Source organism: Manihot esculenta, chromosome 18 (assembly GCF_001659605.2).
Source record: "Manihot esculenta cultivar AM560-2 chromosome 18, M.esculenta_v8, whole genome shotgun sequence".
NCBI lineage: Eukaryota > Viridiplantae > Streptophyta > Magnoliopsida > Malpighiales > Euphorbiaceae > Manihot > Manihot esculenta.
The window spans coordinates 15,577,868-15,601,463 of record NC_035178.2 but is presented as its reverse complement, the minus strand read 5'-3'; the positions used below and the strand labels follow the sequence as shown (position 1 = coordinate 15,601,463).

General features: G+C 25.8%; 2 protein-coding genes and 2 non-coding genes across 6 annotated transcripts; 2 read left to right on the top strand and 2 right to left on the bottom strand.

The window, feature by feature from the left end:
- The first annotated feature begins 248 nt into the window (after nucleotides 1–248).
- Nucleotides 249–4,098, top strand: LOC110605779. 3 transcript variants are annotated; one of them, XM_043953650.1, is made up of 3 exons: nucleotides 249–475; nucleotides 2,868–3,011; nucleotides 3,384–4,098. In XM_043953650.1, exon 3 carries the CDS (start codon nucleotides 3,402–3,404, stop codon nucleotides 3,813–3,815), a length of 414 nt encoding a protein of 137 aa, XP_043809585.1. In that variant the 5' UTR covers nucleotides 249–475; nucleotides 2,868–3,011; nucleotides 3,384–3,401; the 3' UTR covers nucleotides 3,816–4,098. The 3 variants fall into 3 exon arrangements, with proteins under 3 accessions (XP_043809585.1, XP_043809584.1, XP_021600101.1); XM_043953649.1 differs by lacking the exon at nucleotides 2,868–3,011 and adding an exon at nucleotides 983–1,029; XM_021744409.2 differs by lacking the exon at nucleotides 2,868–3,011 and having other exon boundaries at nucleotides 253–475.
- A 1,561-nt stretch (nucleotides 4,099–5,659) lies between these two features.
- On the bottom strand, nucleotides 5,660–5,731 carry TRNAQ-CUG. The gene has a single exon. It is a non-coding gene; the product is annotated as a tRNA-Gln (tRNA).
- A 1,343-nt stretch (nucleotides 5,732–7,074) lies between these two features.
- Nucleotides 7,075–7,188, top strand: LOC122722565. Its single transcript, XR_006349505.1, has one exon. It is a non-coding gene; the product is annotated as a small nucleolar RNA snoR100 (small nucleolar RNA).
- A 2,252-nt stretch (nucleotides 7,189–9,440) lies between these two features.
- LOC110606554 (trans-cinnamate 4-monooxygenase) lies at nucleotides 9,441–12,581 on the bottom strand. The gene is made up of 3 exons (XM_021745410.2): nucleotides 11,653–12,581; nucleotides 11,090–11,223; nucleotides 9,441–10,224 (listed from the first exon to the last, which is right to left on the bottom strand). The coding sequence occupies exons 1-3, from the start codon at nucleotides 12,435–12,437 to the stop codon at nucleotides 9,626–9,628; spliced, it is 1,518 nt and encodes a 505-aa protein (XP_021601102.1). The 5' UTR covers nucleotides 12,438–12,581; the 3' UTR covers nucleotides 9,441–9,625.
- Between the last annotated feature and the right edge of the window lie 11,015 nt (nucleotides 12,582–23,596).

The window sequence follows — 23,596 nt, the reverse complement described above, 5'->3', positions numbered from 1 at the left end:
AACTATTATTTGATCTTTAAATAAAAATCGATCATCATTATTTATTATTTTTTTCCTTATTCAAACTGTATCGACTACATTTATTAATTAATATTTATTTATAAATATTGATTATTCTGTTAAAAAAATTTATACCTTAAAATTCACTTTATTTTGTTTAAATAAAAATTAAAAGATTTCAAATAAAATACCTTCATACAATCATACTACGTCGTTTAGCAAGCAGATTGGCTGCTTTACTAAACCTAAAACTAAACCTTCATTCCCTTGGAAACACACGACTTCATCTTGCAGCCGCACCCTACACCCTCACATCCATTCCAAGCCTTCCCGCCTCCGGCCTCCTGCCGTCGACGCCACTGCTCCGTCACCCTCTCAAGGAGTCGCCATTGTTCCTCACGCTGCTGGTCCTTCCATCGACGCTGCTCCAAACGGGGCCGCCTCTCCTTCACGCTGGTTTAAATTTGCTTTGAAGGTTTGATTTATTGATTTTTTGCATACCAGTAGACTATTGATCTGATTTGGTTTATTCTGTTTTCGCATAACATGTTTGGTTACATTGTTTGTTGAAGAAGTAGATTCATTCTCTGTTATTTTACTTGTTTTAGATGCTGAAATTTATAGATTTATAGTAAAACTGAACATTTATTGCATTTTGCTTGCCCTGCTTTCTAGACATTTTCGGATATTCGAAGCCGTAAATCGAAGCCTTGTCGGGTTCGGGCAGGTTTAGGTAGTATGCAATAATAGCAAACGGGTTGAAAGCGGGTTGGGGTGCTGAAAGAAAAGTTTAAATTGGAAGGGGTTCAGTATTATACTTGTGGGAAATTCTTACACACACCCTGTGCACATTTACCCGGCCAAGCCGATAATAAATGGAAAATTAGCTAAAATCATCCCACATTTTAATCACAACCTATTTGCTGGTTATATATACACCGGTTGTTTGTAAAAAGTTTCTTATTCTTGCATATGGATTCAGGTACGGAGGATGAAAGTAAAATTCTAAATGGGTTTAGACGGATTCAGGTATTATATTTATAAACAGAACAGGTTCAGGTATTATACGGGTAATAGTATGGGACAGGTAAAAGAAAAATCCTAAAAACAGGTTTAGATTTGGTTTTGGGTACCTTTAATTTTGTTGGTATTCTACCTGTTATTTCTATTCAGAATAACTAAACTCGGTTTTCAATTGAGTTGAGAAAATTGCTAATAATTTGTGGAAAAATTATCAGTTTGTTTACTAGGGGTTTGTTTTTTCAATTTTTCTTTGTCAGTGGAATCCTTTCAAATACTTTAGTTTCCATTTTCAACTTGACTGTAGTCTTTTGTATGTTGTGGTATTGGCTCTGTTTTATTTTGTTTATCTCAGGTTTCATGAATTGGGATGTTTGCTATTTGGAATGTTGGGTTTTATGCAAATTTGGACACACATAGTACTGAGAAAACAGTTCCTGCACATAAAATTTAGAGTTAATGGCAAAAAAAACCTTGTACTTTTTATTTTGTTGCAATTACACTCTATCCTGTCGTTACTTGTGCCGTTAAAAATTAACGGAATTGTCATGTCACTCGCCATGTTAGCATACCACATCAGCAAATTTCAGAATAAATTAATAATAATTTAAAAGTTTAGAGTAGAATTGCAACAAAACTAAAAGTATAGGGATTTTTTGGCAATTATTTATTTTATTAATAATTTTTTTAAGAGATGGAGGAATGGAGATTGAATTTATAATTTTAGATGAATTATATATTTTTTAACCATTTAACCAAGTCAGACTAGATAATTAAATATTTAATCTATATATTATTAATTTTTTTGAAATTCATTCTAAATATTAGTATAATTTAGAAAAAAAAGTGGTGGATTAGCATTATACTTGAGAGTTAAAAGAATAATTTAAAAAAAAGCATTGTAAAAAATTATTTTATTTTTTTAATATTTTTAAATGGAAACATGTTAAATATTATTTTACATTATTTTTTAATACTTCATAACTAATGTATTTAATAAGGTTATTTTCTTAATGATAGTTTTAATGTAATGCTAAATAGCAAGCATATTAGACAGATTCAAGAGAAATCGGTTGATAATAATTTTAGTCAAAATAAGATTAAGAAAAATTATTATTATAAAATTATTGATAAAAATTAAAAAAAAAATTGAATAATAATATAAATAGTAATTGTTAAACATATTTAATGGTGAAAAAGAATAACTTGATAATTCTGTTAGTTTCTAATTATACCAGAAACAGGGTGCATTTGGTTAGACATTAAAATGATAATGACAGTTTAATTTGATAATTTTGTAAGTCTCCAACTATATAAGTAATGGTAGAGTGCATTTGGTCAGACATTAAAATGATAATGACAGAGTTTAATTGGCAAAAAATGAAAGTATAGAGTGGAATTGCAACAAAAATAAAGTATAGAGTTTTTTTGGTGATTAATTATAAACTTTATTGATGTGGCGTAGTGACATGACATTGACGTAGTGACTCTGTTGGTTTTGTAACGACAAAAATAACGAAACAACAGGGTACAATTAGAGTAACTTTAAAAAATCAAGTTTTAATTGGCAAAAAAAGTGTAGGGTGCAATTGCAACAAAATCAAAAGTATAAGGTTTTTTGGCGATTAACTCTAAAATCTATCACAAACTTATCTCTAATGCCTTCACCTTTTCTGTTTTTTTCAATTTAACTCTATTTGTTCTCTTTATTATTTCCTTGTTTCTCAGCTACAACTTTTGCTTTATTTTTTTTTTCCCTTGTCCCCCCTGATATATGCTTTAAGATAGCTTTTTAGGCACCTTTGCAGTGGCCAATTTGCGAGGATTTTATGAACTGCCTTCTTAAGTTTGCAGGCTCTGATTTGTTGGAATCAAAACATTCTGCAGCAATTCAATTTATTCAGCAAAATCCCCAGCTGTTCAACTGCTTTGTCGTTGCTAAGAATAGTGAAGCAGCAGGAGAACTGGAAAAACGTTCAGCGTTAGCATATGTAAATAGTATAAATGCAATTCAAGCAGACAACCTTTATAGCTGTCCCATTTATGCTGAAACTGTCCTGATAGTCTAGCAGCATTGTAAATCCTGGATTCTTCATTATGAATATACATGCTTCACAAACTCATGGGTTACCTAATACGTTTGATCGCTAGATTCCTTTTAGCATACTGCGATTCCAAAAAACACTGGTAGTAAAACAAGAGTGCCAAGTTTAGAACTATTTGTGGGTGAAAGTCTGCTTGGAGAATCTTTGTTGACACTTATTATTTTCTTTTTGCCTTTTGTATTTTTCCTTGTACTTCTTTGTGATTACTTTTACAATTATATGCATTCAAATAATATTTTTTGCTTTTGTAATTTTCAGTAGAACCTGAAGAAGTTGATGGCAAGCAAGGCTGTGAAAACTGTGGCAAAGGCAGTTTCTGAGTATCAGTATCCATGGAGGGAGAAGTTGGCAAAACATAAAGATGAACTATCCAAGGGTGTATGGGGTTATTGGAATCTAGGGGCTTGGACACCACTCCACATTAGTGCTCGTAGACGAGCCAGACTTCGCAAGGAAGTCCTCCTTGCCGGGGAAGATTGGCCATATGATCCAGAGAGGAAAGAAATGAGGATCAAGATGAAAGGGCATAAATGCGACAGGATATCTGCTGAGAAACGAGAAAACACTGCCAAATTGATGGAGCGAATGCCAGCCATGCTACTGGCTTACAAGAAAAGGAGATGGGAGAAGAAAATGAAGGAAGAAGATAAAAAATTTAAATTGAAGGAAGATGATAAGAAATCCAAGTGAATGTTTCGCCTTTTTTGCTTCTTTTCCCCCTCGTTACTGGAGGAACATAGTTTAATTTGTTTATATGCTGTGATTGCAACTTACCTAGTTCTTTGGTTCGAGGAAAACTATCAGATGTGGTTTAGCCATGATAAATTGATGAGAAGTTCATCTAGTTCTTTGGAAGTAACACTTGGGGTTTATTCCATTGTTTCACTCTGCTGGCTTGAGACCTTTTTTTAAGGATGTAAAATATTTTTCATCGGAATGTTAAAAAGCAATGGGTACTATTAAGTTTTATGCATACTCTAGTATTATTAATAAGTTTTTAAAGTTAAAAAAGTAAAATTTTTTTTTAAAAAAAAATGATAGCGACGACGGTGACAGTGGTGATGTTATCAGACGACGGTGACAGTGGTGATGTTATCAGAGATCACTTGTATGGGTGAAACCATTGAAGGAAGATGTTATGGTGAGTTGGATATAATTGAATCCATTGAAGGAAGATGTTACAGTGAGTTGGATATAATTAAATTGAGCTAAATTTTAAAATGTTGAAATTTGATTTGTGAAATTTTATGCTGCTTTAAATTTAAATTTAATTTGATTAAATTTTATTGAGAATGAATTGAATTTGAGTTTATCTCATTAAAAATTTATTTAAATTTAAAAATAAATTTATTAATAACGTCTATTTCGATATAAATTCAAATTCAATAATATAAGGCTTTAGAGCTTGATTTGAAAATTAAATCAACCAATTTTTCTAATATTTTTTTTTTAATTTCATAAATTATTAATTATTAATAATATAAATAAAATAAAATGTAAAAAAGTCCAAATTATTTATAAAAAATTTTAAAAAATACTAATTATAATATAAAACAAATAAAAATAAATAATTCCATCAAATAACACAAAACAATAAAATTTAAACAATCTCAATTATTAATTATTAATATATCATCATTTACTTACAATTCATATGTATTATATTATATTTTATTATTGTATATAATACAAAACGTTACTGAATATAATATTAATACAAAACATTATTTATGGAATAAATATACTATTATAAGTATAGTCAATTTAATTACATAATTATATATATATGTACATCATACATAAACTTCATCAATTTTATTGGGAAAAACCACTACATAGTTTTTATGTTGGGTAAAAATTTATTAATTAATTTTTTTATTTTAAAAAATACATTAAGACATTTTTAATTTTTTAAAAAATTTATTAATTTTTTTAACAATTAAAGTATTATAAGAAAGTCTAAAATACTCTTTACTTAAAGAAATTAATTATTAAATTTTTTAAAAATTTAAAAATCAACTAATAAATTATTTAAAATAATAAAAATTAAATAATAAAATATTTAATAGCTAAAAATTAATAAAAAAAAATTTGATAGGAATTAAACTATAAGTTAAATACCTTTTACTATTTACTCAGGGCTTAAATAAATAAAAATATTTATCAAGGATTTACGTTCATTAATTTTAGCTATTAAGTATTGTAAAAAAATTAAAACACTCTCGATACGGAAGAATTAATTTGTATACTTGAGAAATCAATTAATAAATTTTTTAAAACTATAAAAACTAATCGATAAAATATGTAATGTCTAAAAAATTAACAAAAAAATTTGTGAAAAGACTAAGCTATAAGTTAAATACACTTTAATATTTACTTACGGACTTAAATAAGTAAAAAAAAATTATTAGGAACTTAAATAGATATTTGTCAGTGGTTTAAAGTCAATGAAACAGAAAAATTGATCAGGGACTTAAGTGGATATTTGTCAGTAATTTAAAAGTGACTTTAATAAGTATTAAAAAGAAAAGAAAAGGTTCCACCGAGATTTGAACTCGGGTTACTGGATTCAGAGTCCAATGTCCTGACCACTAGACCATGGAACCTTGTTGGTTTCCAATTGCTCACTTTACCAACTTACAAATATTTTTTTTTTTAAAACAAACACAAAATTTTGACAAAAATATCATTAAAATTACTCATAATTTATCAATATTTTAAAATATGAACGGGAACTATTTCAATTTTATTTGAATTTATTTATTTTAATGATAATTTAAGAGTGAATTCAGATTGAATAATAAAAATAAATATTTTTATCCCACTATATAATTTAGAGATAAATTTAATATTATTGAAAAATTTTATTCACTTTGTTGAGAAATAATTTCATTATATTTTTTTTGTTGTAATAAAATTATCTGCATTTATTTCTTTAATTATTTAATATAAATAAGCTTAAATTATATGAAAATAAATTAAATAAACATTTATGTTTTATTGAAATTAATATAAAATTAAAGAAACTATTAACAAATTGTAGTTTAATAAATTAAAATAGAAAATTAAACGTAAACGGCTAAACATTTATGATAATCTATATATTTATATTAAAATTGAAATAAAGAGAAAAATTCAAAGATTTTCTCTATATTTAGCATTTTATTTTTTTTAGAAAATTTTAAGTTTTTTTTTTAATTTTTCTATATTTTTTGACTAGTCAATTTCAATTTAATATGTAGTTCATAATACGATAATTGACAATTTTTAAAATTAATTATCTAATTTAATTATTATAATCTAATCTAATCATGTTAAAATTTAAATTTTTTAAAAAATTATTATAATTATTTTTTTAAAAATTTAAAGAAAAATAAATTAAATAGAAATTTAGAAAATTTTGTCTTGCAAACTACAAGTAAAAGAAGACAACGATATTTTTTTTTTTAAATTTACACGAGAATTCAAATAAATTTTAAATAATTTTTCGTAATTCCCTATTCAAGTATTAGAGATTTGTTATACTCTCACTTAACCCTAAATTCAATTTTTTTTAAAAAAAAATATGGTGAATATTCTTTAATTAGTTAATTTTGAAGAAAAAGGATTCGGTCTTCATCTTTCTCCAAATAAAGAAAAATCTCGATAAAATCCTTATGGGCTTAAGCCCAGTAAGGGCTAGTTTGGGAACTTACAAAACCCTAAATCAGACGTCTCACTTCTATATAAAGGAGAAGTTGTGTCCTCTCTGCAATGCTCCATTCCAAAATCCTCTCAAAGGAAGGAAAGGTTGTTGCGGATGCTCTACGCTGCTTGGATCATTTGTTTGAAAGTCATCTTAAATCTCTCTTCTGTTAATTTTCTTTTTCATCTAGATTGATTGTATTGAATAACAATGAACTACTAGATAGATCTGTGCACAATAAGCCGATGCTCTGGATTCAAAAGAAAAAGAAGGAAGCATGGTAATGTGCACAGAAATGGAATCTTTGGGTGAACATGTCTGCTCCCTCTGATCCGATTCTTTTTTCATGATGAGGGGGCCTGGTTTGCACCCACATTTTTCTTTTTTATTTTCTATTTTCTTTCCTGCTTCTCCGAATTGTTTCTGAAAATTATTTACTCTTTTTTTATGTTTAAACGTTTTCTTAGATTAAGATCTCAGGTTTTAATTTAACTTTGAATGAAATTAATTGGTTTGTTTTTTGTACAAGTTATATTGATGGCCGTCCAATATGGTTTCCTGCACTTGATGATGCCCCTTGCTCTGTTTTCTGAAGACTTTGGATCATTGGATTATAGCTCATTCTTCCAAAAATTCAAGACCAATACAAATAGGCCCAAAGAAGCCAAGGATTCTAAGATCTAACACAAAAATAACCTAAGGAGAACCGGAGCTTTGGAACTCGCCTGATTGACAATGAACAAGACTCGCCCAAGCTTGTATCCGATAGAGGAGCGAGGTGCACGTTGCCTCCACACAAGATGAAACTCCCGAAGTTGAAAAACACTACCAAAACCAACTAAGATAAAAAAAAAAAAAAAAAAAAAAAAAAAAAAGTAAAATTACCGAGAAAAAAGGTAAATTACCCAAGTTTAGGGACGGATGGATGTGGGGAAAATGCACTCTTGACAGCCCTATCGCGTCCTTCGACCAAAGCCCCTGAAGTCGGCCTTCTTTCCACTCATCACCGGCCGAAAGACAATAAAATATTATTAACTATAAAAATATATTATATTATTAATTATATAATTTAAAATTATAAAGTAATTCAATACATTTTTTTCTGAAGTAATAACTACATATATACATAGACACGATATATATATATATATATATACACTTAAAATAAATTATAATTAATTAATTTAAATTATATTATAAAAATTTATAATTAGAACATATAATTATTTTATAATATTACTAATAACTCTTTAATAACTAAAACAAAAGTTACATTTAAATTATATAAATAATTTAATTTTATAAAAATAGTTAAATAATATTAAATATAAAAAATAATAAAAGAGATGAAGTAGCCTTTTATAATTCACAAATAATTATATTATTTATACTCTTATTTATAAAATTAAGATTTAAATTCTTTAAGTAAAATTATTTAATTTTGATAATAAAAAATTATATAATTATGTTGAAACTATATAATATATAGAATATATTATTCAAACTAGAAAATAAAATCATAATATCATTAAAAATACTCAAATAATATATATATATATATATATATATATATATATATAATTAATTTTTTATACGGTTTTGCTAAATTATATTTAAAAATATTATTTTTTTTAAATTAGGTGATTATTTTATCACAATTAAAATAAAAATATTTGATATAATATATAGAATATATTATTCAAACTATAAAATAAAATCATAATATCATTAAAACTACTCAAATATATATATATAGACACGGTTTTACTAAATTATATTTAAAAATATTGTTTTTTTTAATTTAAGTGATTATTTTATCACAATTAAAATTGAAATGTTTGATAAATAAAAATACTAAAATATAATTGTGTAGAGATGCGTTTTAGCCATACAAAAATTATACCATGAAACCAATATGCATAATACATATAATATTTTGGATAAATTTTTTTTTAGAAATATCATTACATTTCAAGGTAAAAACAAAAATTATAAGTTACAGAAGCCCATAGCCATACAAACAAAACCACTCAGTTAGAAGAACCGGCCCTAAGCTAGTTAGGTCAACCCAAATGGAAAACGGATTCTCGGATAGCACCATCGATGAAGCGCCGCTCGAACACGACCATCAACGTTGTTCTTCTTCTTTCACAATTTAGTATATCTACAGAAGCACAATCAATTAATAAATCCATATTTCACCTTATATGGAGACATGCAAAGTTTCCAATTTAATCTCTTCAAAAACTCAGAACACTAGCTTTTCCCCAAGCAGATCAACATAAACCTTGGACACAACACCGAGGAGTTTCTAAAAGGCATCCTCTCTTACCTTCGAGTCACCACCGGCGAACATAGAACACTTCTGAACTGTCACTGGATCTAAATTAAGGATGGCACCAGATCGAGGCTCCCAAACCCTGGGAGACATAGAGCAAGCCCCAAAACAAACACAGAACAAAAAACAACCACAGCCAAAGATCCCCCTCAGTGGAAGTATGCGAAGAAAGACGGAAACAAAATCTATATCCACAATCCCACCGCCGAGTGATACTCACGGTTGGGTAGGAGAAAGGGAGACCCAGGATTATTTAAAGAAACGTATATGATATCACATCACAAGATTTAACTAATGAAAAAGAAAATATACTTAATTATTGCAGGGTCTTAGAACATTTGAAGTTCATAGATTTACACAAGATCACAGCCCAGGTCTCAATCACCATATATATATATATATATATATAAAAACAATTTACCCACATTCTTCAAGAACCCTGTAGTACCCATTACACAAAAAAGAAACGAAGTCGAATCAAAATGATCTCGGCTTGCAAACAATGGTGGAATGCTTCAATATATGCAAACTGAACTGTCCACCCTTCTCTGTGGTATCAAGTTTTGACTGTCCTGGAGGTGGCAACAGCTCAAAATTCTGCACCAAACGTCCCAAAGTAATCCCCAGAATTGGCAATGCAAGAATAATTCCAGGGCAGCTCCTCCTTCCAACTCCAAACGGCAGGTACCTGAAGTCATTTCCACTGGCCTCAACCTTGGATTCCTCTTCCAGGAACCTCTCTGGCCTGTACTCTTCAGGATTCTTCCACTGAGCAGGATTGTTGGCGAGCCACCATGCATTGACCAGAATCTTGCTCTCAGCAGGAATGTCATAGCCACCAAGCTTTGCGTCATGGAGATTCATGTGAGGGACAAGAAGTGGAATTGCCATTCTTAAACGGAGAGTCTCTTTGATAACAGCTTGGAGATATGGGAGCTTGTGGGTATCAGGTTCAGTGATTTGGTGACCAGGTCCAAGCACTGTATCAAGCTCATGGCGCAGCTTCTTCTGGATTTCAGGATGGTTCACTAGCTCAGCAATCCCCCACTCAATCGACCACAGTGTTGTTTCAATTGCTGTTCACAAATAACAAAAAATTTTAGTTTACAGATTAAAACCCATTTTCCTTCTAAAACAAAAGATTAAAAAATTAAGAAAAAAATATATAATTAAGCTAAATCCGATCGAGTCACGCTATTGATTTGTTGAGTCGGCAATTTAAACCAAGTAAAGCAAGCTATGTAAGAAGAGGGTAGGTAAGAAAAGGACATGCCACTGCTTCAACCTAAATTAAAAGAAAGAATTGAGTGTAGATTAAGTAATTAATATAAAGATCAACAAGCTTCTAACCTAACTTAGAATAAAAATATAAAGTGTAGTTTGGGTTTAAAATTGACATATTCATTACCCATCACCCCTGTTGGTGGGTTCGCACTTTCAACCAACTTAGCTGCTCATAAACTCAATTCAAGTAGAAAATTCGATTTAGTGGATCCCACTATCTATGATTTAAGGAAAAAAAAAAGAACCTACAACTTATAATTTAATTTATGAAAAAAAAAAAAGTATTTGATTTGGCTGCTATCTCCCACTTGCGGAAAGGGACTGCAATCTGTCTCTTCAGCCATATAATAAATATAATTAAATACTATTTATTGTTTACAGCATTCTGGAGATCTCCACGTAGCTCTCCATGTGACCAATCCATCCCAAAAAAAACATTTTAAAAAGACGAAAATATCCTCTGTTTGGGCAAAATCTTATGTGGAGAGAAATCCAAGACGAGTAAAGATGGAATATCGAATGGGTAAGGTAAGGAAGCTATTTTCCAATGTATAGAAAAATATATGTAAGAAGGTAACAAAACGACAAAGAAACAATGGTAAACGACAGAGGCAATGAAAACTGGAAATAAATAGAGAAATTAAAACTTAAACTTACCAGCGACATTGATATTCTCAACGATGTAAAGGACGTTGTCTTCATTGATCTCTCCCTTCTGCTGTGCGTCTAAAATATGATCAATTGCGCATTTCAACCCTTCATTGTCCATGCTCTTCGTGCTTGCTAGCTTCCTGCTTCAATTTTATACATTAATTCTCTATTTATATATATATTATAGATATTCTTAAAAAATAAATTAACATCTTTCTAAAATTCTAAAAAATTATAAAAGTCTTAAATATTTTAAATTTAATAAATATTTTTATGAAAAATATAATTAATGAATTTTTTATAATATAAAAATTAAATACTATAACGTTTAATAATTAAAATTAATTAATAAAATTTTAACTAAAATTTGTTCAGATTGCCCAGTTCTAGAAAGTACAATTAAAAAACTTTCTTATTTTGGAAAAAGCTATTAAAAATATATAAAATAAAATTTAAATATCTATGGAGCATTTAATTATTTTTCGCGCTCAATCACTCAAAATTAATTTCCTTTTTTTCCTTAAAAAAATAATGAAAAAAAGAGGAAAAAAAAAAAAAAAAAAACTTACTTCCTTTCTTCAACGAAGTAGTCCTTGAAGAGCTGCAATCTCCTCTCCTTCACTTCCTTACAGATCTTCAAATAACCTCTCAAGAAAGGTCTCAAGATTGGAATAAAATCGCCATAATTGTACTCAAAGCTCTGAGCCAATCTACTCCTCTCTCCATTCAAAGCCTTCAGCTTCACAAACAACGGATCATCTTCGCTCTCAAATCTCCTATCGAACATAATCCTGTACATATTATTATACATCATCAGCTGCAATCTCCGCCGCAGCACAGTCCCACTGGTGGCTGCTTCTGGGTTCTTCTTCACATCTTCCACCACCATCGCCGCCTCATATTCCCACCCGTGTCGATACTGTTGAACAACCTTGTTTGTAAAGAATGGAACTGTCATAATCCGCCTCATCTTCCTCCAGTGTTCACCGTACACGGTGAACACCATATCTTGTCCCTTGCCGGTGAAAATATCAAACACAACATTTCGGGTTCTGGAACCGAACTCAACACCCTGAGTGTGCAAAACCTCTTTAGACAACTCCGGTGAAGAGACAACCACGAGATTACGTTGCCCCATACGAAGAAGGAATATGTCTCCAAATTTCTTAGCGAGGTCAAAGAGGTTACGGTGGTTCAAGTCATCGCCGACTTGAAGCCAATTACCAAAAACTGGCACAGGCAAAGGACCAGGAGGGAGCTTAAAACGCTTGCCACGGAATTTGGAAATGGCAATGGCGACAATAACAGCAACGAAGAGACCCAGAAGGGTCTTCTCCAGGAGGACGAGATCCATGGGAGGATTGAATTGAAGGATCAGAGAGGGTGAGGTAGCTAAGTGGGAGTTGTGAGCGACGAAGTGAGGCGGTGTTGGGTGTTTTATAGTGAAGGTGAGGAGGTTAGCGGGGGACGTGACGGTAGGTGAAGCATGTGGCTATGGTGGAGGAGAGTGGGTGAAGAGTTTAACAATTTATGAGGGTAAGTTGAGAGAGGAGAGAATGGGAGTTAACGGCGTAATATTTGACGGGAAGATTTGACGTGGTAGGAGAGAGACGGCGATAAGGGGGGTAGGTAAGTAGGTTGGTGGCCGAAAATGTCAGAGACTCGGCTCCAGCATCACTTGTCTTCAATGCTGGACCCACCAGCCACGATCTAAAATTGATAATTATTTGAACAATTAATTTTGTTTAAAAATGATATGAGTAAAATTATAAATTACTTTTACGATTATATTGTTGTATCTTTAAGGAAGATTTATTGTTTAGTTTTTCATAGGTAAAAGTTAATTTTTTAATTTTTGAAAAGTTTATTAAAATATTTTTTATTTTTTTAATAAAATATTTTATTTAATTTTATTATTAAAAATATAATAACAAATTTAAATTATCATTATTTTTTTAAGTAAAAAATAAATTATTTTATTGATATAAAAAAATAAAAATATTTTAATATATTTTTAAAAATATAAAAATTAACTTATTAATAATAATAATATTTATAAACTAATGCTTTTAAAAAAATATTCATAAACTAAATAAAATATTTATTGAGAAAAAAATTAAATTTAAAAATATATTTTTTATTTTTCATTTATTTTTAATAAAATAATTATTTTATTAATAAAAAAATAAATATATTTTAACAAATTTCAAAAATTTAAAGAGATCGGACGTGTTAATAATTAACGTATTTATAAATTAAATAGTACATTTTTTCTATTTTTAAAGAAAAAAATTCATATAAATTTTATATTTTATATTTTTTAATCTACTTTTAATTTTTTTATAAAAATACTTTATATTAATAATATTTTTATAATTATATTCTTTATTTATATTTTTATTGAAAATTAATGTAAAAATTAATTTAGTATAAAAAATTTTCAAGTTAATAAGTAAAAATTCTAAATGGAGTTATTTCATATATCTGTATTTTTATTATTTATTTTGAATAGGAAGTTAAAGATTTAATTACGAAAAAAAATAAATTTCATATCTATTTTTAAATTTAAATATTATTCTAATTTTAAAAAAAATACTCTAATTAAAATTTTATTATTAAATAGCTTCTTTGTTTAAAAATTAATAGGAGTATGAACGAAGAGTATGATTATAAAAATATCATGTATTTTTATAAAAAAATAAAAATATATTTATAAAAATGTATAAAATTTGATAATTTTTATGTGTATTATCCTTTTTAAAGCTCCATAACTTAGAGTTCTGTATTTTAATTCAATTAAATTAGAAGTTTTCTCTTTTGATTTTTTATTAATTATGTCTAAAATTATCAAAATATCTTATAATATTTTTATCCTTAAATTGTATTGAAATTAATATTTATACTTAAAAATTTAATATTTATATTTCTTAATTTTTTAAACAAATAATTTTTATATTTTAATTTTATTAAGCTGAAAAATTATATTTTTTAAACGAAATAATTTCAAGGTGTTAAAATATTGAGTTTAAAAATCAAAATGTATATATATAATAATTTATATAATTAATTTTTTTTAATTTTTAAAATGGAGATTTGAAGAATAAAATCTGAAATCTCTCAAATTTATTGAGATGCAGATCACCACCAAATTAAATCTACGAGTATATAATCAAATATTATAATCAACTTATGTAATTAAAAAAATTATATTAAATTAAATTTCTAGAATAGTGAATAAAAAAGATTGCATGACAACAAAACAATATTATTTTTCTTTTATTATTATTCTTTCTAAAAAGGGAAAAAAATGTTAGTACATAAATAAATGCAATATATTATAGTAAGTAACACTCAGACATACTCTGTGAAGTCTATTTTTGTATTTGATTATAACTTCAACTATATAATTTTATTTATTTATTTACACTATAAATTTTTTTCTCAATTAAAAACAAAATTTACAAATAAATATAGATTTATTTCTAATATAAGCAAACAGGCAAATAGATGTAATATAAATAAAAATATATGAATTTTTCAAATGAATAAAAATATTTATTTATAAATTTATTCATATTTTTATAAAAATAAATTTATTTATAAAAATAAAAATATAAATTATAAAGTTTAAAAGTAAAATTTAAGTTTAGTCCTTATTTTTGCCACCTCTTCAACTTAGCCCTCTATGTGTCATCTAAATAAACGGTTATTTTCTCCATTTTAGAAGTCTTGGCCAAAATCCCTCCATTAAAGAATAAAAGTGAGCTTAGTTTTTTTTCATTTTCACCAAATCAACTCCTTTCTAGTTTATCCTCGTAACAAAGGTAAGAAAATAAACCATAAATTGAAATATTTAAAGAAGAAAAAGTTAGAGTTTCAAGTATCCAAAGCTAAAAAGCCAAAGAAATTTCAAGAAAAAGGAATTGTGCAAAAGGTTTGGTATTTGTATAAATTTTTATTTTCCTTTGATTTTTGTATGAATATATAAAATTAGGAATTGATTTTGATTTCTGAAAATATTTATTGATTGTATAAATGTATAATATAAATGTTGGAAAAGTGGTTGGAAGGCTTAAAGCAAATAAATTCAACATGAAAGCTAAAAATGCAAATTTGGCAAAATAGATTTTAATAAGGCAACATGTATTAAAAATTTTATAATTCATTGTGCAATTGTTGAAATTAAGCTTAACATATACCAAAAGAAAGCTAAGATAAAAAGTTAAAACTTTCATAAAGTTACTAAATTTTGAATCTATAGTTAATTGTATGTAAATTGCTAGTGAAACTAAATGGGTCACGGGAATAGTGTACCTAGAACAGTCTGTGTTACTTATACCATAACTAATTCTTTACTCATTGAAATGAGTTAAGACCAGTGCCAAATTAACCTAAAAACTTTTAGAAGACACACAACCTTGAATCTGTATGAAAATGTTTCAAGGCTAAAAATAAGTACCGCTATTGTACTGGTTAGTACATAATTAGGCAATTTTCAAAGAAAAATTCATAATTTAAGTTGGAAAGGTCATATTTAGATATAACATATTTTATTGGAAAGTTAAAGACAAATATACAATATTTATGAAGAATGATTAATCTAATTTTATACATAAGACATTTGAAAATGTGATATAATTTCAAGTAGAAATAAACTGAAATCTAAATATTGACCTAAAAAGGAATGACATGCTAGTTTTGCGACTAAATGACGCATGTAATAACTTGACATGCTTGCTTCACATACGTGCTAGCTTAATAAACTAAAACTTTGGACATATGTTCTTAATGAATTAACAATATAGTCATAACAGAGTCTATTACACACATGAATACCTTTAAAAACTCGTTTGATTGACATGCTTGCTTATGAATGTATAATTTGGCATACTTGTTTGTTTCAATATGTTAAGCATATAAATGGATAATTTTAGTGCAAATAAATATTTAACATGTACATATAAATTCTTGACCCTAATAAATTTCGGTATGAGTCATAAACAAAATAAGTGTATGATATACCATATACAGTTTAGCAATATTGTGCCCTAATGGACTATATGATATGATTTTTTCGGCACATTATATGTTATACAATTTCTCGGCTTTTGAGCTATACAAACACAATATTTGGCCCTCAGACCTTACAGTTTGACACTTTGTATTATAGAGATATAATTTTTCCTTATCTAGTTAGTTGATCCTACTAAGAGTTTATAAGTACTAAAATTTAATTATATAACTTGTTAATACCTTATAAGTACATATGCAACATGATTACTATAATATGAATTACCTTACATGTATACAACTGCAAGATTTAATTTGCTTATTTTTTCTCAGTATTTTGAACCTCTTTTAGTCTTATAAATGTAATTCTTATATTATTAAAAAAAAATACATGTAGAAGGAAAATGTAGAAGGAAATAGTATGTATTTCTTTTTATAAAAAGAAATTAAAATTGTTTTTCAACTGTTAATTAATTTTTAAAAATTAAAGGCTGAAATTTTTTTAAAAGAAAATTGAAAACAGAATGTTGTATTTATATTTGTCGATTTTCCAAATTTATAACTGGAAACCAGTTTTTGATTTTTCAACATTTAGTAAACATTTATAAAACAGGTTTAAAATGTTCTCCACCGTCTTCTTTTATAATAAAGATTTTATTTTATTTTATTTTTATCAATTTTTCAAATAAAAAACAATAACTCTTATATAACAAAAAATATATTATAATATTTTTATAACTAAAATTATATAATTATTTAAATTAATTATGAATTTTTTTGTTGTTTTGAATTTGAAAACAAATTTATTTATTTTTATTGAGTAGTGAACACACGTTTTTAAAATGGAAAATATAAAACAATCTTAATCTTTTAATTCATAATATTTGTAAGTAATATATTTTTTACTTACGGTGAAAAAAACATTTATTATTATATATAGACGTTGACTGTTATTTAACGGAATCATGTTTTTTTAATTAAAAATTAGAAATTAAGAAAGTAGAATATGAGATTTTTCAGATTTATTCAGATGCACTTGCCATCAAATTAAATATGTAAGTACTTAGCCGAATCACTTAAAAATTTATGCTTTTTATTTTTTTATTATAATATTTATTTCTAAATCAATCAGTAATTTTTTATAATAGGTTTTTCTCTACCTTTTAAGAGAGTTTGTATATAATTTTATTTGAATTTTTTTATTTTTAGTGTTGGTTGTTGGATGTAGCAATTAAGAGTGCAAACGAATCAAACTGTTCGTCAATTATTCAAGACTCGATTCGATAAAAACTCGATCGGCTTCAAACTCAATTTTTAGATTCGTTTAATAAACGAACCGAATTTGAGCATAGCAGTATTCGACTCATTTAGACTCACGAGTTCAGCTGGTTTTCTAGTTTATGAATAAACTCACAAGCTACTTGTGAACAGGCTCGCGAACAAATTCGTGAGCTTACTCGCAAACAAACTCGTGAATATATTCATTAATCAATTTTGACTCATGAACAAACTCGTAAATATCAACTTTGACTCGTGAACAAACTCGTAAATATACTCATGAGTCAAGTTCATGAATAATATCATTTACAATAATATATTTATTTATAAATCATTAAATAAAATCATAAATTATATCATTTATCTTTTAAATATTTATATTAATGTTATATTTTATAAATATGTAATTATATTAATTTTTTGATAAATAATTTATTATTTAAAATTATATTACAATAATCACAAAAAATATATTTTATAAATTACAATAATTTATAATTTAATTTTAAATTTAAAATAAAGAAGTTAATATATATATATATATATATATGAGAATAAATGTAGTATATTAAATATAAATATAATTTTAATATAAATAATGAATACTTTATAATATTTTAATAATTTTAAAAATAATTAAATAATAATATAAATATTCTTTTGGCAAAAATAAATAATAAATATTATATCAATGATGATATAAGTGATATTATCATAAATTTTCTCTGTTTTTTAATATTTATTTTTTTATTTTTAAATTATTAAAATATTAAATAATACAATAGTTTATATTTGTATTATAATAATAATTTTTATATTATATATAATAATTTAATATAAATAAAAAATTTAATTTAAAAACCTTTTAACAATTTTATAATTTAAATTTTATTTTTAATTTAAATAAATTTAAATTATATTAAATTTATTTATAATATAATTAAATTAAAATTTAAAATGACTTTTTAAGGTGATAAATAAATTTATTACTAACCGAATTAAAATTAAATTTAAATTTAATATTTATTTTATAAATTAAATTTAAATTTATAAATGACACTCGAATCGAATTCAAATTTATCTCAAACTCGAACTCAGCGTGTAATAGCAATAGGATATCATGTTGCTGTCGTGGTCATAAAATATTCCTCTTAATGTTCAGTGACAAAATCAACATTAGTTGAGACGAAGACAAGGAGATTGAAGCCCCTCTCACGGAACAGCAGCCACAACCAATCCATATCCAACTAGATGCAGAAGAAACCATAGCACTGAAAACCAAATCCATAAAACCCTACACCCCAAAGGAAGAAGAGATTCTGTGGCAAATGCTTCCTCCCTGCTACCAAAAAAAATAAACGTACATATACTCCTTTCTAAAAAAATATTGGAAGAAATCCCATTTTTCCCCTCGAACTGTGAGGTGATATTCAATTTTATCCAAAATTAAGTTTTAGATTCAATTTGCCTAATTCTTTTAAATTAGGATCAAATTTGTTTATTTTTTATAAAAAAAAATTAAAATAATAACTTTCAATTTAATAATAAAATATTAATTTTATATTTATTATTATAATTAAAAACAATAACTAATAATTTAAGGATATACAATTGGTTGGTTTACAAATCCAACATAACCAAAGTTAAAAATAAATCAATCCAAACAAAAATCAATTCATTTCACGATAAATCTCACAATAAATTCAATTACAAAATCTAAATTTCAATAAATATTAATAAATTTCATATCATTTAATAATATTTTAAATTTTATAACAAATTTCATAAGAAATCTAGCATATAATTCAACATGTAATCATAAAATACAAATGGAAGAAAACTATAAACAATTGAAAAATCAAAATATAAGAATAGATCAACACACAACGGAAGTAAAAATATAGTGACGAGAAAAGGGAATACAACAATGGTAGGAGTACAAACACAATAGGACAAAGAGCAACCCATAGACTCAACAATAATAGCACAAAAACTTGAATCTCTGTAGGAGCACATATGCCTCAATGGTGCTTAATTGATCTTTCAGTCAAAAAAGAAACTGATTGATTATGATATGGATTGTGCTTTAAAATCTCAATAGAGAAAGAAGCAATCAAATTGATCACAGAGAAAAAAAAATTCAAGCGCACCATGGAAAAAGCAAATCGACTTAAAAAGAAAAAAGAAATACAAAAAGAACAATAAAAAAAAATAGAAAAGACGATGTAAAATATAAATATGAAATAAAATTAAGATTTTTTATTTATATGTTAAAAAATTAAATCGATTTAATTTAATTTATTTTATTTAATTTAGTTCATAATACTATATAAATGTGTTTGGTTCGATTTAAATATTAAATTAATATTTTATTATAAAAAATTAAAAAACTATTATTTTAATATAATTTAACCAAAAATGAATAAATTTAATTTTAATTTAAAAGGTTTGATCAAATTGAGTCTAAAATTTAATTTTAGACAAATTTAAACATTATCCATAATTTAGGGGAAAAAATGAGATTCTTTGCTAAAAATATTATCAAAACCAAATGACCCTTGAAGAATAAATGTCTTCCTAATTATGTATTCTACCATGCTTCTTATTAAAAAAAATCGCAGTAAAGCCAAAACACTTTTTTTGGACTGTACTGCACATGTTAAATTTATTTATTAATTTATTAAAATAAATAAATAAATAATTAATTAAGTTGCCAACATAGAGATAATAATAAGAAAAGTAGCGTTGGGCCTGTTAGCTTGCCGCTAGATAGATGCCGTCAATTTTGACGGCGCCATCACGCAATCGAAGCCTATTTAGCTCAGCCCCTCGCTCTTCTCCACCCTCTCTAACTTCCGCGTGCCATCTACTCACCAATTGTCACCAAATCCCAAATGCTTTTATGTTTTTTCACTTGTAATTTTATTTTTTTTCAAACTTTTTTTTACTTGTACTTTTTTTTTAATATAGTTTTTTATAAATTAAAATATTTGTTTAAAGTAAATTTCATTTTATCTGACTTTCACAATAATTAATTAATATTTTCTTTTATTTTTAAATCAAACACCTTGACTCTTGCGTCTTATAACTAGACAAATTATTACTGCCAAAAGTTTGTAGGTTGGGAGCGGCGCTTTTTTTTTTAAATTGAAAAATTAAATTAAATTAAATTATTTGATTCAATTATTTAATTTATTTATTGGAATTTTAATTTTTAAAATTTTCATTTAATTCAATTAATTAATAAAATTAATAAAAAAATTAAACTAATCAGAAAATATTTATATATACTTTAAGAAAAATCTAGCCCATCATTTCTTCTTATCTGCGCTGCACCCTCGTCCATTCCCAAATCCTTTGTCTGACCAAATGATTCTCTAACCTCTTCTCCCTCTCCACGATACTTCTTGCTCTTCTCTTCTCAAATTCTTTTTCTATTCTTAAAGTGCTGCTCATGTTATTCTCGATTTCATGTCAGTTGTATTATCTTCTATTTCATGCAATTCGTGTCGTTCTCCCATTTGCCATTCTTCGTTCATTGTTGATCTTGTTGGCTCTTAAGCAGTGCAAGCCGTTTGTTGTGAATTGTGGGTGCTCTCAATTATTTAGATTTTAGGATATGCAATTTTGTTCTAGTCATATTTGGGTGTGTAATTTTTTCATCTGTATATTTTAATTTTTTTTTATTATTCAGCTTTAAATTTTTATTGTTGATTTGTTTGATTTCAATGGAAAATTTGAACTGATTGACTTATGATTATTGTTATAGTTAAATATTCAATATGAAACTTGAGTGATTTGTGATATTTAATTAATTTTATTTAATGTGAACTGAAATATGTAGAAAGTTTAATTTTTTTTAATCAAATCGATATTTATTAATTTAATTTAATTTAATTAATTTTTAATATTCAATTTAGTTTAATTTTTATATTTTCATTTTAAGTAATTTGAATTTTTTATTTTTTTTAATTCAGTCTAAAATTAAATTGATAGAATGCTCATCTACTATATGATAATATATAAAATTACATTCTTATCCTTAATTAAATTTATGATAATTAATGTCAAATCTCTAATTAAATTATCGCCATTCTATCTCTTTGCAAATGGGCTTGGAGAAGGGAGATTCGTTCCTATACACAACTGAAAACTTGAAACGGTAATGCAGCATCCAGTTATTTTCATAAAATGATTTTTGTTTTTGGTTTCAATTCATGTAATTTACTCATTTTTAACTGCATATAGTTTTGGTTTAATTCCGATATTTTAACAGTAAATTAAATAAATTTAAGTGTAGCTAATTTTAATTGTTTTATTAAGGGATTTCATTGGCGTGCACTCAATAGAAATTGAATTTACTAAATCGCCAATTACATGGTGAGTATTTTAACCATTCAGCCATCACATGTGGTGATGGTTTATTGTCTGATGTGGAATTTAAAATTTTTAAATTTGTATTTGAGAGAATTTAAAATTTTTAAAATGAAGTTCTTGGATATTTTTAATTAAAAATCTTTAATTTCAATATTACATAATTATATAATTTATTATAAACTGTAACAAGAATTTGGTTAACATTCAAGGGGCTTAGAATTTGAATTTTGTACATTAAGTAAAATATTATATATAAATAAATAAATAAATAAATAAATATATATATATATATATATATATATATATATATATATTACTAAGTATTTTATTGTTCAAATTTGAAAATATACATTTTTAATAAGTCAATAATCCTTATATTGGAAAGCTCTGATTATGTGAACTTTTCAAAAATCATACATGACTCGGATTTGCATTATTTAGTTAAAACTGAAAAGTTAATCAAGATCGAATTAATTTAAAATTTTAATTTAATTTTTTTATTTATTTTAATTTAATTTAATTTAATTTTTAATTTTAAAAATTTTAATTATTTTAACTCAATTTTGCTTTAATAAAAAAATTAAAAAAATAAAATTAAATCTATGATAATAATATATTATTTTTAATAAAATAGAGATATTAAATTTTAAAATATTAAAAATAAAATATAAAAGATAAAAAATTTATTAAAAATCTTAATCAATTAAACTAAATCGAATCGAATCAATTCAATTTAATTTAAATTTTATTTAAAATTAATTCGATTTAATTTTATAAATATTAAAATTTTAAATTTTAATTTATTTAGTTCAATTTAATTTAATTTTAAATAATTTAGTAAATACTCAATCCTATTATTTATGATAGAGACTTTGTAAAATTTGAATGAGCGCAAATGCAGAAGTGTCACGATGCGACTATTGCATTTGATGTGTGTGTGGAGTGTAAATCAACTAAGCCGCTATTGAATTCGACTGAATAAATATTTAATTTAACTCAATTTAATTAATAAATAAATTTAATTTAATTATTAATGAATTAAATTTAAACTTTTAAATATTTATGTTAAAATTTATTTATTTATAAATTTATGAATTAGTTTATATATATTTATTTATTTAATTTTTTATGTTTTTAATTTATTATAATTATAAATAAATTAAACTGCTAAAAAATTATTTAGAATTTAATTTAATAAAAATTCCACTAATTTTGCTAAATAAATTAAATTTTGATATAAATTATTAAATTAATTATATATATAGAAACTTGGAGTATTTGATTTTATGCTAAAAATATATATATATAATGTAACTTTTGCCATCTTTGACTTTGTCATACGTTTGACCATTAGAAAAACAAGAGCAAGGCAAAGAGCAAGCACTCTTTGACCGTTAAGCAGCTCTCCTCAATCACTCAAAGGCCAAATTTGTAATTTTATAATACTAGTGACAACAACAACAATAATTTTTATAATTATTATAATAAAAAAATAAATAAATATACGTTGAAAAATAAAAAAGCTTTAGTGCTTTACGCCTTCACCTACTACAACGAATGGCGACGAAAACAATATCGCACCCACCAACCCCAACAAAGTCCAAATCACGGCTACCTTCGCTCAATCCCGTCCAGATTTTAGCAGTTCTAGATAACAATAGAGATTTGAGTTTAATTTAATAAAATTTCTCATTTATTTAATTAATTATTTTTTAAATTTTTAAATTTTTATTTTTTAATATAAACAAAAATCGAACAAATAGTAATACATATTTTTTAATGAGAAAATAAAAATAAAAATAAAAATTAAATTTATCGTATTAATAATATATTTTTATTCATTTTGAG